Source organism: Misgurnus anguillicaudatus, chromosome 1, assembly GCF_027580225.2.
Source record: "Misgurnus anguillicaudatus chromosome 1, ASM2758022v2, whole genome shotgun sequence".
Taxonomy (NCBI): Eukaryota; Metazoa; Chordata; class Actinopteri; order Cypriniformes; family Cobitidae; genus Misgurnus; species Misgurnus anguillicaudatus.
Genome location: NC_073337.2, coordinates 21,443,886 through 21,461,372, shown reverse-complemented (window position 1 = coordinate 21,461,372; position 17,487 = coordinate 21,443,886). Strand labels below are relative to the sequence as shown.

The 17,487-nt window shown below is 35.1% G+C and overlaps 1 protein-coding gene across 1 annotated transcript in view; it reads right to left on the bottom strand.

The window, feature by feature from the left end:
* The window catches only part of mybpc1 (myosin binding protein C1), a 50,744-nt gene that overhangs the window by 14,898 nt on the left and 18,359 nt on the right, over positions 1-17,487 (bottom strand). The window contains exons 8-22 of the mRNA XM_073868067.1: positions 16,854-16,961; positions 16,582-16,730; positions 15,213-15,330; positions 15,087-15,135; positions 14,017-14,073; positions 9,633-9,799; positions 8,112-8,244; positions 6,503-6,627; positions 4,014-4,118; positions 3,757-3,924; positions 1,744-1,909; positions 1,464-1,570; positions 1,188-1,324; positions 854-1,008; positions 649-758 (exon numbers count right to left, since the gene is read on the bottom strand). Of these exons, the coding sequence (XP_073724168.1) occupies positions 649-758; positions 854-1,008; positions 1,188-1,324; positions 1,464-1,570; positions 1,744-1,909; positions 3,757-3,924; positions 4,014-4,118; positions 6,503-6,627; positions 8,112-8,244; positions 9,633-9,799; positions 14,017-14,073; positions 15,087-15,135; positions 15,213-15,330; positions 16,582-16,730; positions 16,854-16,961 (1,854 nt within the window). The remainder of the gene's footprint in view (positions 1-648; positions 759-853; positions 1,009-1,187; positions 1,325-1,463; positions 1,571-1,743; positions 1,910-3,756; positions 3,925-4,013; positions 4,119-6,502; positions 6,628-8,111; positions 8,245-9,632; positions 9,800-14,016; positions 14,074-15,086; positions 15,136-15,212; positions 15,331-16,581; positions 16,731-16,853; positions 16,962-17,487) is intronic.

Genomic DNA, 17,487 nt, shown 5'->3' with positions numbered 1-17,487 from the left:
TATGTAATTTTGATAATCAAAGTTGACTTTTAAAATATAAAATTATCAACCACAGGTGGACACTTTAACGGTGGTAGGTATTCAAGACAGCTTGACAGAAACGTTAGATTTGGTTGTTAAAAAGATCTAGCTGCCAACATTTCTGTTGTATTGTCGTTGTATTTAAAGGAATAGTCTACCCTTTTGCCATATTAAACTATGTTATTACCTCAAAATAGACGAATTAATACATATCTTTTTCAATGTGTGCACTGTACAGCGCGTCGTGAATGTGTTAGCATTTAGCCTAGACCCATTCATTCCTATAGTACCAAACAGGGAAGCCACCAAACACTTCCGTGTTTTCCCTATTTAAAGACTGTTACGTGAGGAGTTATACCAGTAAGTATGGTGACACAAAAATAAAACTTTTTTTGGTGCCATAGGAATGAATGGGGCTAGGCTAAATGCTAACACATTCACAACGCGCTGTACAGTGCACGCATTGAAAAAAGTTAGATATGTATTAATTCGTCTAGGTTGAGGTAATAACATAGTTTAATATGGCAAAAGGGTAGACTATTCCTTTAAACAATTGCTTTCTATTGTATTATGGATTTCATAGGAGACCTTTGATGTCTTTTCATGCACCAAAAAAAAAGGATTTACCAAGGATGGGGGAACCGCCATCGTAGCGTGGTGCCTCCCATGTCATAGTGCACCAATCTCCACCCACGTCAGGAACCAGAGGGGCTTCAGGGGGATCTGGGATGTCCACATAAAAACAAATGTTGACATTATTTACAGTGCCTCCTAAACAAACTGGGAGAGAAATTAAAGAAATTTTCTTTCGGAAGAAAGGATCTTACCCACAACTTTAATCTTAATGTTGGCTGTGTCCTCTCCAGCCTCATTCTTAAGGATGATCTTATAGTTTCCGGTATCTTCTCTTTCTGTGATATCAATAGTGAGGCAAGTTTGGTCTGCAAATGTCTCTGCACGAGCATGACCGCCCGTTTCCTGGATTACCTAAAACAGCCAGTAAACCTGGGTGAGTCATATTTCGGAAAAATCTTAATTTAATCTCACTTAATAACACTTGAATCCGCTAGATTTGTTACATTTTCCTCTTGTGAATATACAGGAACACCTTTCCTCTTGTAAATATATTTTCTTTTTCCATTTTTCTGCTCGTTCTCTCCACTTACCCTTTCTCCTTTCATCCACATCACTTTGGGTGCAGGTTCTCCAGTGATGGGAATCTCCAAGCGGAGTTTGTTTCCAGCAACGATGACCACAGTGTTGTCCTGGACGTTCAGTGCCTCTAAATGCACCTTGGGAGGATCTGCAGAATAAATTCAATGTCCTCGGTGCTTAATCAATATAACTGTAAACCAGGATCTTTTTTAATACTAGTAAAGGAGTTAAGGCTACTGTATATCTCTACAGATATGCAGAAGAGACAAACTGTTTGAGGCTGGTACCGATGATGTGCACTTTGCAAGTCAGCGACTGTGAGTATCCCTCAGGAGTAAAGGTGTATTCACCAGCATCATGAAGCGTTGCGGTCTCGACACCGAAACTGTGATTCCTGCGAAAACCAATGATAAATTAATGAGAAATCTCCAGGAGTCTGCCGGAAATTCCGGCTGAGGGGTGTATGGATACTGTGTATGGTGCATACAATTATGTGATTGAGATGACAAGCTGGTGTAATTCCAATATACGTTTATAGATGAACAGGCTCTGGCCAAGTTTACATACTTGTTTTTGTGCACAATGTTGATGCGGTCACTAGGCTGGAGCATCTGGCCATTCCTGTACCACTCGCCAGGGACATTTCCTGGGAAAATCTCACAGTTCAAAGTAAGCGGATGACCCAACAACACAGTTACGTCCTTTAGATCCATAAAAACCTTTAGAGGCTTTACTGTTTCATCGAACAGCAATAAACACCATGACAGGAGGAAAAACAGGGGAAAGAAATGATCATTAATAAAGTGGAAAGAACAAAATTTCTGCTACTGATAAAAATGTAAAAAATCTGTTTAAATTCGTTAAAAGTTTTTATTGAAATAATGATGTAGCCTTTATTAACAGTTTAAATCACTAACTACAAACTTAGTTAACAAAGAACTAGGGAACCTGTTTGTGATCTAATTCAAAGCTGCAATCTGTCACTTTTTAGTTAAAAAATAAAGTACAACTTTTTTTTGGCAAGTTCATAAGCGAACTTCTTGCCTTACACGGATTCGAATCAGTAACCTTATAACAACGATTTATAATTTGAGCTGTTAGGCCAGATTTACGAAGAAAAGTCAGTTGTTTTTAACAAACATAAAGACAAGTATGCAAAGCCTGCAATTTTACGGTTCAAACAGAGATGGCGATATAGAGACAGAAATTACAAATTGCAGCTTTAATACAAGGCAGTATTATTAAAGGGATAGTTCACCCAAAAATTAAAATAATGTCATTAATGACTCACCCTCATGTCTTCCAAACTCTGTTCAAGACCTCCGTTAATCTTTGGAAAACAGTTTAAGATGTTTTAGATTTAGTCCGAGAGCTTGTTGACCCTTCATTGAAAATCTACGTACGGTATAACTCTCCATGTCCAGAAAGGCAACAAAAACAGCATCAAAGTAGTTCATGTGACACCAGTGGACCAGCCAGAACGTGCCGAAGCATCGGAAATACATTTTGGTCCAAAAATACTGCGTCTTTTGTGAAGCGCATGCGCGAGACTAAAGTCACGTGACTGCAGTGACACGGCCGACGTGTTATCTGGTGCGCCCCAGCTTTTTTTTGTGCGTCCGTGCTTCGTTTACAGTCTGAGGGAGACGCACGCTGTAAGTTTGAAAAAAAACTTCGCAAACATGTCTGAGGATAACACGTCATTCGCGTCACTACAGTCACGTAATTTTAGTCTCACAACACACGTGGAAGAGAAGACAATGCTGAATAAAGTGTTAATTTTTGTTATTTTTGTACCAAAATGTATTTTCAATGCTTCAACACCCTCCAACTGACCCACCGATGCCACATGGACCACCCCGATGATGTTTTTATTACCTTTCTGGACATGGACAGTATACCGTACAACGAAGGGTCAACAAGTTCTCGGACTAAATATAAATCATCTTCCGAAATATAAAAACTGTGTTCCGAAAATGAATGAAGCTCTTTAATGACATTATTTTTTATTTTTGGGTGAACTATCCCTTTGAATTTTTTACAAATTATCCATACAGTTATTGTATAACCAGTATTACAAGTGCTCATGACCTCGCAGCCAAGATAACATTTTGAATTGTATACTCTGTTAGAAAAAATATGGTCAAAAAATTGTCCCAAGTTGTCACTGGGGCAGTATCCTTTCTAATATGTACTATTTAGGTACATATATGTATACATTTGGTATCAATATGTACCTCTGAGGTACAAATATGAATTCTTTACAAGGTACAAAGCTGTAAGTTTTGAAAGAATACCGCCCCAGTGAGAGCAAGGGTACTTTTTTGACATTTTTTTCTGACAGTGTAGCTACCAGCAACTGTCACTGTATCTGCAATTTGGTCAGCAACTAAGCGTTCAAATACATAGTATTATAATACTAATAAAGGCTTCAAAACATTTTATTTCTCATAATCAGTATTGACTTTTTTTTAAACTTTTTTCTCAGGCATAGAAAGAATGCAAATGTGCATTTGCTAAGTCTCGTCAATCTGCTTTTTGCCTCATAATTCCATAAGTGAAAAAAATATATTTCCATACAGTCAACTTGAACTTTAGCCTCAGAGGTTCCTCCAGTAGCCAATATGGAGTATGTGCCAGTGTCTTCTAATGAAGCATCTTCAATGATCAGAAAGTGCTTTTTCCCATCACATTTTACACGGTAACGCGATCGCACCCCTGTGGGAACCTCCACTCCATTTTTCATCCTGCATCACATAGACATCAAGAAGAATATTAAGTAAAGGGTTTTTTTGTTATACAGAAATGCGAACAGACGAAACCTTTAACAAGCGTCCATTTAACATTCGCCCCTTCCTCTGATACCTCACATTCCAGTTCAATTCTCTCATTCACTGTGGTTTTCACAGGCTCAATGTGTTTCACTATGTTCACAGGCAATTCTGCAAGAGGACAAGAAAAAGACTAGGGTTAGATTATTAAAAGTCATGTCAAAAATTTAAATTAAAGCGAAATCAAACTTTGATGCTCCTAAACTCATAATTAGTCTGGATTTCACAATAGGGTCACAATTTTCCCTTTCTTACTATTTAATAAATCCTATATAACAAGTAAATTCATCCATGCAATTCATACGCAAATCATGTATATCAGATTGCTGTCCAATCAAATACTGTACTTTCTAGAATGAGAAGGTTCCGACTCTTAATACCAAACTAGCAAATCATTGGCTATAGACGATTTCATTGAACACACACGCGTTGTCCCGGTCAGCGTCTGGCACAAAGTAAACTTACACTGTAAAAAATACTTTGCTGCCCTAAAAATTTTGCCGAATCAACTCGGATTTACAAGTCATTTCAACTTACTATTATTTATCTTGACTAGAAATTAGTTAATATAACTACAGGTGAGTTGTTATAACTTATAAAATTAAGTTGACTTTTCTCAACTATATTGTGACGACTCATCTCTGTTGACATGACTTGTAAATCTGAGCCGATTCAACAAAAAATTTTAAGGCAGCAAAGTATTTTTTACAGTGTATGTGCTGCATCCGAAACCACCTACTTCCATACTATCCACCTGTTTCTCGAACCCGGAAGTAAGTGATGTGACGTATTTCCTTTCTGATGCGAGACTTCCGTTTCAATAGCCAGCTGGTAGAAAACAGTGTAGTGGGAGCACGCATAAAACATGATTTAAACAGTTAATATTTACTACACCTGCCATGTATGAACCAGTCCGAGGATGAAATTAAGAAGTGGCTTGATATATGAAGATATATTCAATCATTTCGTGTTGTTGATCGGAGGTGACGGGTCTTCAATGCGCAAATGTAAAAACACAGAGACATACCAGTATCTTTAAAGTATGTGAAGTTTTTTTTAAATGGCAATTTTTAAAGTACGACACGTCAAGCTTATGGCGACACGTCGAGCTTCACGCGGTCCGACACAGTCAAGCAGTATGATTCTCATTCAACACATTGTAAGTTATTTGAACAAACCATAATAAACATATTAAACTACTACATGTATTGAGTATTGTTTTTGTTTATGAAAATAGTATTACATCGCTTCTTATGCACTAATGTTAGGTGGAGACATGAGCTTATGAAATTATTTGCTTACTTTTTAAAGTATTTGCTTTTTCATTTAAAACATAACAAAAGTACGCACAAACACATTACTATTATGAACATTAACTAAGCAGATTATGTCATATATATTGTCAGGATCCTGCCAGATTCTTGTTTGTATTTAGATCCCGTCAGCGTGGCAGGGTTCTGACAGTACAATGTTTCATGTGGGAGATGCGTGGTTTTAGTATTGATTTATTCTGACCACGCATTTCCCGTGTCTCGTCACTTTTCCCCCGATCCCTTACTTGTAATGTGTGTGTTGTTTAGTACGGGTTCGTCTGTATTACTACGTTGGTCTTGCCAGTGTAGTTCTATGTAGTTTAGTATTTGCACTGTTTTGTTTGCCTCCTTTATTTCAGTTTTTTTCAGTTTTGTTAAATAAATTATTTTTGTCCCTGTCACATCTGCATTTGGGTTCTCTTCTTGTCCAATTCTTGACATATATTCAGTACTGTAATCACATTTTTGTAATAATATATAGTAGCAGAATAAATAAATCTGCTAAATCAGCATATTTATATCAGCATAATTTTTGTTGTTTTTAAACTATTATTGTATTTATTGTTTACTGAATGGATTTGTAAATACAGATCATGAGTGCATGTGCGCCACATACACGTTCAGCTCTTGTGCATGGGGTTAAAACAAATGTTCTGTAGAGATTTACTGCGTTTGTATCTATTTTGGCAACCCCTAACTGCACAAATTATGTCGGTCTTCTTGGATTTCATAATAAACATTAAACAGCCAGTCAAAACGGCACACTTGTGTCCTTCACAATAGACTACCATTAGCTTTAGTGACTCACCGGAAGTCATAAACCGGAAAGCTCAAAGATGGTGGCGCCCACATTTGCGTCAAGAAACAGGTGGATATAGCAGGCGAAAAGTAGTAGGGAAAGCGAGTAGTACTGGTAAAAGTACTCAGATGATAAAAATAAAGTAGAATTAGCTTAACTTTATTTTTAAAATTTATAGAAACTTCTCACTAGTCAAAAAAGTTGAAATTAATTGTAAATTTAAGTTGATTAAACTTTTTTACAGTGTAAAGGAAGTTAAGTTCGGGCCACAAGATTTTGTTTTTGTTGTTGTCGCTGAAACGGTCTATAAAAAGAGTGAGAGCCATTGGTTATGTCAATCAAACTCTGCTTTCAGCAGTGATTGGCTGTAAGGGTGTTCATACCTTTCACAAACAATTCAGTGGTGCATTTCTCTTCCCCTGCCGAGACTGAATAGGCAGCGTCGTCATTCAACTGACAATTATTAATAGTCAGTACCCTCTGGGTGCCTATGTACTCAAATATATACCTGCACAGAGAATTCATTTGTTACTTATTAAGATCCCAAAAGTTGTTTATTTTTACCTTGCATGCTTTATTATTATGAAACAAAGTATTAAAGCAAAGTTATTGTTTTTACGTGTCACTTTTACTTGATTTATTTATTAGGAACCTTATGCATTAAAGAAATAAAGCCACTTTGTAAACAACTGTATAAAAGCAACTGCTAAATGTCAATATACATCCTTTGTTTTTAACCATTTGCTTACCATTGTGACACATTTGACCTGTTTATTCAACATCATATTTTTTAACCACATTCACGTATTCTCATCCATTTCAGGGCATTTTTTGAACCCATGAATGCATCCTGTTTCATTACAATTGAGTACAAATCCTAGCATGCATAAATCAGCATTCCATCACAAACATCTTTGTTCAATGGAGGTTACTTCATTGGTTCAGGAATACAGACTCACAGTCGCAGAGCTTGCAGACTTACTTTCGGTTACTTTATGGTGAACGGAAGAACCAGAACAGGCCCGGACACATGATGTAGATGGTGGAGGTGGATGTAATGGTAGAAAGGTGGATTCGTCATTGCATAACAGACAGAAAGAACAGAAAGACATCATGCTACAGGTATGTTACAATTGGAAGGGAGAGAGAGAGAGAGAGAGAGAGAGAGGGAAAGAGAGAGTCCTCCGAAAAACAGGGAAGGTGGAATAAGCATTATTGAGGATAAGCGACCAGAAAACTGCAACGACCACCCAAATGGCTTTAATTTAGTACCTCTGAGCAACTATAGAAAAATTATTTTTTGACTGTGTAGTGCATTTGCACAATAACCTTAAAGTCCCACAAGTTTTTATTGTTGTTTATGTCTACATGATGGTTTTAATATCCTTTATGAAAGGGTGGATGCGGGGAGTAATTTGCATATTCATATATATGGTCTGACATGTGCGATATAGTAGAGGCAGATATTTTGCATATTCATAGATCCGCATATACTAACTGAGGCAATTATATTCAAGCCGTTTTAAAGCATGTGGAAAAACATTTACATATGTTATTATGATGTTCAAATATACGTTTTAAGTGATAAAATTATCGACCACAGGGAGACTCATTTTTTGCAGATTATAAATGTGAATTATTCACAGAATCAGCTGTAGTTATTTTATTAAAGACCTGTGAGGGTGGTAGGGCAGTTTCCCTGTAGAGTAACAGACTTGTTATTACTCATTGTATACTACATTTAAAACTTCAAATGTAGCTCGAGAGCTTCACACATAACTTTCTTTAAACATGTCTGAAAATTAACGATACAGATTTTAGTTTAAAGAATGTTACATGTTTGCCAGACATGAAATAATGATGATTCACCTGTGTCTGTGCAAAGGGTACGTCATCTCCAAATAAACTTTTGTGTATCCTTTTTATAAACGAAGGAAGAAACGAAAGTGTGACTGCACAAAAAATTGCATGTGGGAATAGAAAGTGACCTACTTTGTTGCAGGGCGAATCTCTTGTCCATTCTTGTACCATTTTAACTCCACAGTCGGATCGGCAAGGTCCACAACTAACCGGACCTTCCCACCTTTGTCTGCCTGATACGCAGGATCCAATCTTTTAGCAAATGCTACCGAGAAAAGTTGCAAAGAATAAAAGCATTTCAAACAAAACTGTAACTGAACCAAATACAATCACATAATTCAGCTGAAGTTTAACATTTTTACAAAAGGCCAAAATATATAGTTTACCGAGTTTAGTTTCATGTGCCCACGTGAAACTTTCACATGCTCATGTGAAACTTTCACGTGCTCACGTGAAACTGTCACGTGCTCACGTGAAACTGTCATGTGCTCACGTTGAACTTTCACGTGCAGAATTTTTTTTTAAAGTTTAGTTTCGCTTGTACTTTCACGTGAAACTATCCCGCGCGCATGCGAAACTAAACACGGTAGTTTCATGTGCACACACGATAGTTTCACGTGTGCACGCGAAACTAACCTTTATTTAATTTTTGCTCCATGTCGCCTTAGGGGCTCTGTAATATTTTGAGGAATTTTAGCTTAGCCAAAATATAGGTTTTGTTATTTAATCATTCTTTCGTGTAAATGTAAACGTTTTAAATAATCATTCACTGCACTGGTAACAGCATTGTTTCAACATTTTTTGGATCTTGACACCGACAACTAAAAATCATTGTTGAATCAATGTCATTAGCTATATAACAAAGGATTCTTCAAAAGATTTTACAGTAACATTTTACAATAAAGTTGAGTTTGTTTACAATTAATGTAATTAATTAGTTAACATAAACTATAAATGATCAATACTTTTACAGCATTTATTAATCTTAGTTCATGTTAATTGAAACATTTACTAATACATGTTTAAATCAAATTTTGTAGTTGTTAACATTAGTTAAAGATGCAGTGTGTAGGTTTTAGCGGCATCTAGCAGTGAGGTTGCAAATTGCAACCAACGGCTCAGTCCACCACACACCCCTTCCTTTCGAAACACATAGTGAAGCTGCGATAGCCGCCACCGGACAAACATGTCATCGTCTGAGACAACATAGTGACAAAACACGCCCTGTAGAGCAGTTTGTCCATTTAGGGCTACTGTAGAAACATGGCGCCACAAAATAGCGACTTCCATGTAAGGAGAAGATAAAATCGGCTCATTCTAAGGTAATAAAACATTGTGTTCATTATGTAAGTTCTTTATACACCACTGATAATATAGATATGTATATTATATTGCATTTCTGTCTAGAGATCCTCGAAAAATTTACACACTGCACCTTTAATGCATCATGAACTGACATTAACAAGAATTATGCTAAATAAATGCTAAAAAACTATACAGTATTGTTCATGTTAGTTAATGAATTTACTAATGTTATCAAATACAACCTCATTGTAAAGTGTTACTTTTTACATTACAATAATGACAAATATTGACAAATAGAGTCTTTACATAACAATGACAAACTGAAACTCGTTTAATGTAAATAAGCACCTTCACTCTTTTTCACCTCCTTTTTGGTTTTCTTAAGCCTTTTCAGCAGACCTCTGAGATCAGTGATGCCGTACTCGAACGCAATCTTCTCATATTGATCTGGTCTGGCGTTTTTCAAAATCTCCCACACGTCCACCTCGGGAGTATCATCCTGTTGCTTGTGTTCCCTGATGCCACAGAGCAATTAAAACAGTGTGAGGTCAAAGGTCACCGCAGAGGTTCATTTAACATGTGGTGAGGAACCAGGTGTTTACAGACACTTATTGGCCTTTGGTTCCTCAGGACATGTAACACAAAGAGATGGGCTGAAACAATCTACTTGCGTCTATAGGCCTACTTGTATGTCACTGGTGAGATGTTACAGGGAGAAATGGCTCGCTGGTTTTACAGGGTGGATTGGATCACATGATCAGGGGAGGGACGTACAGTACTGTGTTGATAAAAGGATCAGTTGTTGGGGAGGACACAGGTTTTTTTATTTACTATGGGTCATTGATTGGATACAAATTCTAAACACATCAGTTTAAAGGAAGGTTCACCCGAAAATAAACACCCTCAAGTTGTTATAAACCTGTTTAAATTCCTTTGTTCTGCTAAACACAAAAGAAGATATTTTGAGGAATGTTTGTAATCAAGCCGTTTTGGAGCACCATTGACTTCCATAGTAGGAAAAAATGGAAGTCAATGACTCTGGAATGATTTGCCAACTGATGTCCGAGAATCAGACACAGTCGATCACTTTAAGACTTTTCTCTTTAACAAAGCATTCACATAATTTGTCTAGTAAATGTACTTATCTCGCAATAATTACCCTGTACGGAACAAAGCATTCACATAACTCGTCTGGGTAATATACTAATGTCGCAATAGCTAGCCTGTCTGGAACCAAGCAGATATTAAACCACAACACTCTGTGACACTTGCTTTACATGTAAACGGCCCCTACACTAATAGGATTTTGTTTCTGTTTCCCTGCAATGTCCTCGATCCCGAGGACATTGAGACAAACAGAGCTAGTTCCGGCTGCCGTGAAGGTTAACACACCACTGATCTACTGGCCGCCCTTTAACGTGATGCCCAGTCGTTCCGGCAGAACCAGTTTAATCTCCTTATCCATATATACTGTAGGGTTTTTTCTCCCAAGGGTTTTTTCCTCCTAGGACTTTTTTCCCTTCTGCCGATGCCTGACCACGACGACCGGTGGAAACCGTTTAATCTCCTTATCGGTTTACATCATATATACATATATATATCCCAAGGGTTTTTTCCCTTATCCATTTAATCTCCTTATCCGTTATATATATATATATATATATATATGTATATATATATATATATATATATATATATATATATATATATATATATATATATATATATATATATATATATATATATATATGTATATCTCCCAAGAGTTTTTTCCTCCTAGGACTATTTTCCCTCCTGCCGATGCCTGACCACGACCACCGGCAGAAACCGTTTAATCTCCTTATCCGTTATATATATATATATATATATCTCCCAAGGGTTTTTTCTCTCCTAGGACTTTTTCCCTCCTGGCTAAAAAATGCGGGAGGTTTTTCTCCTAGAGGGTTTTTCAACTCCGGGGAGTCAGCGACATTGGCTTAACTTAGCACCCTCTTCTTTATGTTACATTATTAACATGCTCGCTTGTAAAGTTTATTCATTGCCGCTGTATTTTGCAGGACAAAGAAATTTAAAATAACTGGAGGGTGAGTAAATGACAAAATTTAAATTTTTGGGTGAACTGTTCCTTTAAGATTTGTTGGTGTATTATACAAATTAATCACAATTATTTGTATTGTACATCACTGTTTGTTTATATTTTAAGAAAACCTTGAATTCAAATTTTAAAAAATCACTTTATCGTGGAAGACAAAATCACTGAATATGTATGATTTAATTGTTTTCATTTACAGTATTTATGCATTTACATTTTAAACTCTAATTGTTTCAAATTGTAAAAAAAACTCTTATGGACTTATAAATTATAATAAATGCATTAAATTAAACCTGTGTACATGTATAGCCTATACTATAAATATATTAACTTTATAATGCTCATTTGGAATAAAACGAGTTACAACATTTCAGTTGTGCAATAATTGAAAAGGATTATGGCAAGGGAGCGGTTGTTGGGCGGAGGCATTATTTTAGAGTTATTATGTGTATCAGTACTCATGATTAATGTGCAAAGCAAAAATGACTAAAACGGAAGTACAGTATGAATCTACTCATGATTAGCAACATATTCCCATCTCTTTGCAGAAATCCTGTCTAAACACATAACATTACATAGGTTCATTTTTGAATAAGGGTTATGATTAAAGTTTAGGGTTTATTAGAAGTGAATAGAGTTGTTATAACACAGTTGTTAAACATGATCAGGATGTGAGACTGTTAAATTAGTTCATTATTCAGACTCATCTTTACACTGACATTTCCCGAATGTCAGGAAGTACAACATTATTATTTTCACGTTTTTAACGTGTGCTTGTAGTTTTCTTGTAGTTGCAGTCATTCAGGCAGGTATTAAAAACACTAAAGGTTGCCACTTGCAGTTGTATGCTTTTTGTTGCTTGTTGATTCATTAACAAAGGTAGTGATAACACTATTTACAGCTTCATGACAAAGTGATCCAACAACCGTACTCTTAATGATGCAATGTCAGGGTCATTTCCATCATTTCGTCGTGTTGCTGAAACTTTTATGAATGCTGTGTTTAAATAAAGTGTTACCGTACTACACTAGGCCAACACTCTTGTTTGTACATTACAGCTCCTATACATGCTTGGGAAGCTACAGGATTATAATACTCACCGTTCATAAGGTCTAATGCTTTAGTTACCTACAATACTAACCTCTGTTGTCTGAATGTGTGGGGAAGAGAAAAAGAAAAACCAAAATAATTTTCGAACTGTTTTTCGTTATGCAGGGCTTTACCTGTGCAGTTTTTACCTGACAGCAAACTTGAAAGCAAAAAGAAAAAAGATGTTTCCAGGGGCAAAACTCAAAAAAATGAAGGTGGCGTTAATAATGATTCAGCTTCAAATGATTAAAATTGTTGTCAGTGAAAAATGTTAATAATGTACTAAGTTGGCGGCCGCAAACAACCCAAAGACAGAGTAATAAACTAAATCCCTTATTATTACTAATGAGTGCAACTGCTTATTTAACATTGATGTGTTTATCAAAGCACTTTGTCACTGATCACCGAAAAAAACAAGCCAAAAAAATATATATTACATATGTGCTGCCTTGCATGGCTTTTCAGATTATTTCTGTATTTGTACTAGGGATGCATAACGATTAATCGTGATTAATCTATAGCAAAATAAAAGTTTTTGTTTACATCATATATGTATGTGAACTGTTTATAATAACCGTATAGACAAATGCACACACATGCATGTATATATTTAAGACATTTTTCATGTGAATACATTTGTATATTCATGTATAATTTATATTATATATAAATATAAATACTTAATATATAAATATATATATATTTTTAAAATTATACATGCATGTGTCCATATTTATATATACATAATTATTATACACTGTTCACACACACACTGTAAAAAATACTCTGCTGCCCCAAAATTTTCTGCTGGATCAACTCAGATTTACAAGTCATGTCAACAGAGATGAGTTTTCACAACTTATAAAATATAGTTGAGAAAAGTCAACTCAATTTTATAAGTTATAACAACTCACCTGTAGTTATAACAACTCATCTCTAGTCAAGATAAATAATAGTAAGTTGAAATTACTTGCAAATCCAAGCCGATTCAACAAAAAATTCCAAGGCAGCAAAGCACTTCCCACAGTGCATATATGATGTAGGATTTTGCTATAGATTAATCGTGATTAATCGTTATGCATCCCTATAAAGTACTATACCGGATCACTGATTTGTTGGTTCAACTTAAAAAAGTAAGTTACCTGGTTGCCTTAATTCAACTTGAAAATATTAGTTAACTCAAAAAGTGTAAAAATTGTTGTGTCAACTAATATTTTTAAGTTGAATTAACTTAAAATTTTAAGAAAACTTACGTTATTAAAATGTAACCAACTTTTTGGTAATGCACTGTGAAAGGAACATACTGTATACGATGTTGACATCATGGTTGACGTCAGTGTTGGTAGCGTGGTATCAAGACTCTTATTTGTTGCAGGTGTGTGATGTCACAATGGTGTAAAGAAATAGTTTATTTGAATAATGTAAAAAGATACTGTTGGATTTTAACAAAAGTGAAAAAAGATAGAAGAATTAGACACCCTGAAGACAAAAAAAGAACAAAACAAGAAAGAAGAAAATTTGGACCCTTGGGGGCCAGGCCGGAGTTCTCACCTATGTTTGAGAAGCCCACTAAAGTCAAGCTCCCCTGCATCCTCCTGGCCGTCAGTGCTGTTGTTAACAAGAGGAGATTAATAGAAAGTAAATCACAAAATATCACAAACACAAAAGTCAAACAATGCTAGAACAACGCAAGAGCCTGCAATCCGTGCATTAGAGTCTAATGCAGGATTGAGGTGTACACAAAAAACCTTTCGCTTTGTGGCCACTGGCTTTGGGCGAACTGATTTGTGCACAAGCTATCAAGAATGATCTTTATGGTCTCATGACTGATTCTCCCAATGTTGTTGTGCGGGGGTTTTGGGAGAGCAGTATGAACTTGAATAGTTTGCGTTGCTTTCTAACACATTGTTGTGGTTGAAGTTTCCATTGGCCTTTGGACAATCCAACACATTGGTTTGGATTGGCTTAGTTTGGTTGAGATGTTGTTTGGTCGAAGGGTTGGTTTTGCTGGTAAACATCTTTCAGATTGTTAACAAATCAAAACATCTTTAAAATTGTTAACTGAGAACTTTCTGGTAATCCTGATATTCATCAAACCATTGGTTTGTTGAGGATTACTTGGAAAAGTCCAAGTCCTGTTTTAATTTATTAAACATTCAGTGGGCACATTTTATTCTCAGATTTTACACTGGCAGTGAATGCTTATTCTTTTTTATATAATAATAAATCAAGTAGATATTAATTTCAATTAATTTAATATACAATAAAACACTCTCAGAAAAAAAGTACAAAAGTAGTCACTGGGGCAGTACCTTTTCAAAAAGTACACTTTTGTATCTAAAAGGTGCATATTGGTACCTTAAAGGTACAAAGTAACATATCTGTATACAAAATGGTACATATTAGGACCTTTTTAAAAGGTACCGATACCTTTTTTCTGAGAGTTTACTAAATAAAATTATATGTGAAAATCTCAATTTTACATGCTATAAAACTAAAGTTTCAAGAACTTAAATTGCTTGATATTTAGGAAAAGGCTACATCTTTATAAATCGTTAATTTCGCATGAATTGTTCTCCTTATAGAAGATATTATTGCCATTGAATGTGGTCTTGCTTTACCTTCTTTTGAAAGCTGAACGGATATCAAGGCTCTGAGAATCTGCGCTTTCTAAAAACACAACAGAAATGTGAATAAAAGGAATAACATGTATGCACACCCCATATTAAAAAAGAAAAAAAACAGACCTTTGACCTCCAGGTCAAAAGAGCAGCTGTCAAATTTGTCTTTGTAGGTCACCTCACATCTATAATTTCCGGCATAAGTCTCCTTCGCCTTGATGATGCGCATCTCAAAAGTGTGAATCTACAGAAGTAGGACAAACAAAAAAGATTTGTTGGTTCAACTTAACTCTTTTCCCGCCATTGACGAGTTATCTCGTCAATTAAGAGAAAACATTTGCATAAAAAAGACGTGTTCCTGATACATTTTTATGTTAATCTGCCATACCGCGATTATCCACTAGATTTATAAAAAACTTAATCAAAAACGTTATTTACTAATTTTAAACTCTGTGTATGTTTTGATAATCGTTCTGGATACAAAATTCCTTCACAAAATGCTATTATTTCAGCGTTTTGCTAAAAAATATTTTTAAAGAAAAATACCCATGTTTAAAAGTTTATAAGCAGAGAAAAAATATAGATAGGATGAAATGTTTTTTTCCCGTTTTGTTTGTTTGTTTGTTTGTTTGTTTGTTTGTTTGTTTGTTTGAAAGCAGAGGGTCTGTTCTTTGATTTTATATATTTGTATATTTATATATTTTTAGAAGAACATTTTCCTGGAAGGCATTTTGTGAAAATCACAAAAATTGCTGGCAGGCAACTTTTTAAAAAATTGCTGGCAGGCAACTTTTAAAAAAATGGCTGGCGGGGAATGAGTTAAAAAGTAAGTTACCTGGTTGCTTTTAAATTTTAAGTTCATTCAACTTAAAAATATTAGTTGATTCAAAAAAGTTGTGTAAAAAATTATGTTATTTTTTTTTGTGCTGGGCAAAGATTAATCGCGATTAATCACATACAAAATACACTATAAATATACTATGCAGCATGAAGTTAAAACAACTTAGTTTTGCAAGTCAACTTAACCTACTATTTTAAGCAATTTGACCTGTGATAAGTTGACATAACTAATAAAAACAAGTTGAAATGGTTTAACTTGTATTTTTATGTTACTTTAGCTTAACAAATTATGTTAATTTGACAAACATTTTTTACGGTGAAAGTGATTTTTTGCATAATATATATGTGTGTGTACTGTGTGTAATTATTATGTATATTTAACCACACACACATACATACATACATACATACATACATACATATATATATATATATTCATTTTAGAATTTTTTAATTTATATATACTTTTTAAAAAATGTATATATCACATAGAATATATAAAAATATAAATAAATATAATTACACACAACACACACTCATATATTAAGCAAAAAAAAAATCACTTTTATTTTGTATGCGTTTAATCGCCATTACTCTTTGCCAATCACTATTTTTTTTAACAGGGTGGTTATTACAGCATTAAACACAACATCACCTTGTTTGCACGATCGTATGATTCTTTGAGCTGCAGGTGCTTCCCGGTCTTGCTAGCCAGATCCATCCATTTGCCCTTGAACCATTTAATGGTTGGTTTACGAAGCAAGTCTTTGGCTTCCACCTTAGCAATGAAGGTGATGTCTCCACCTTTTTATACAAATATAACATGTTTTAGGGAGCTACAGACCAATTGGAACCCCAAGGGTTCAACGAATATAAAAAAGGCACAACACATATTGGTAATGCTTGAAATCATTTGCATGTACTGACCTACATTGACGGAGCCACTCTGCGGCTTTTCAGTCAACAGAGTTGACAAGGGCTGAGCATCCTGCTTGTCGATATCCTCAGGAGGTTGGCCATCCCCCTCAGACCACACTGACCAATCAGGAAAGAGATTTTTATCTTGCTCGTACATAACTTCATAATAACTTTCATCAAGAAAGTTAACAAACAACATTATAAAAGATCAATAGATTACATTAAAATAGTTTCAAATGTCATTAAATATTTAAATATTCACCCATTATTTTACAATCATATGATTTTCTTTAGCACTCACCCAGTTCGATACATACACACTCACTCACATAAGTACTCAACAAACACACAAAGACACATCAGTATCGCACAATGCCATCACGAAACATTTAGCAACATGGAAAGCATCAACATTTAACAACATTGATTGACCTTTAAGAAGGAAAAGAGAGAATCGGTTAACATATTTAAATATACATCGTAAAACCACTTAAATATTTGCTCATTGAGATTTCACAGATGTTTTTAGTTAATGGTCAATGAGTTAAAATATCCTACGAATAAAAATCTAAACGGTGATATTTATTTTCCGATGAAGTATGGAAAAGCGGATGATCTCCAAAACCCCATGGATCCCAACAAT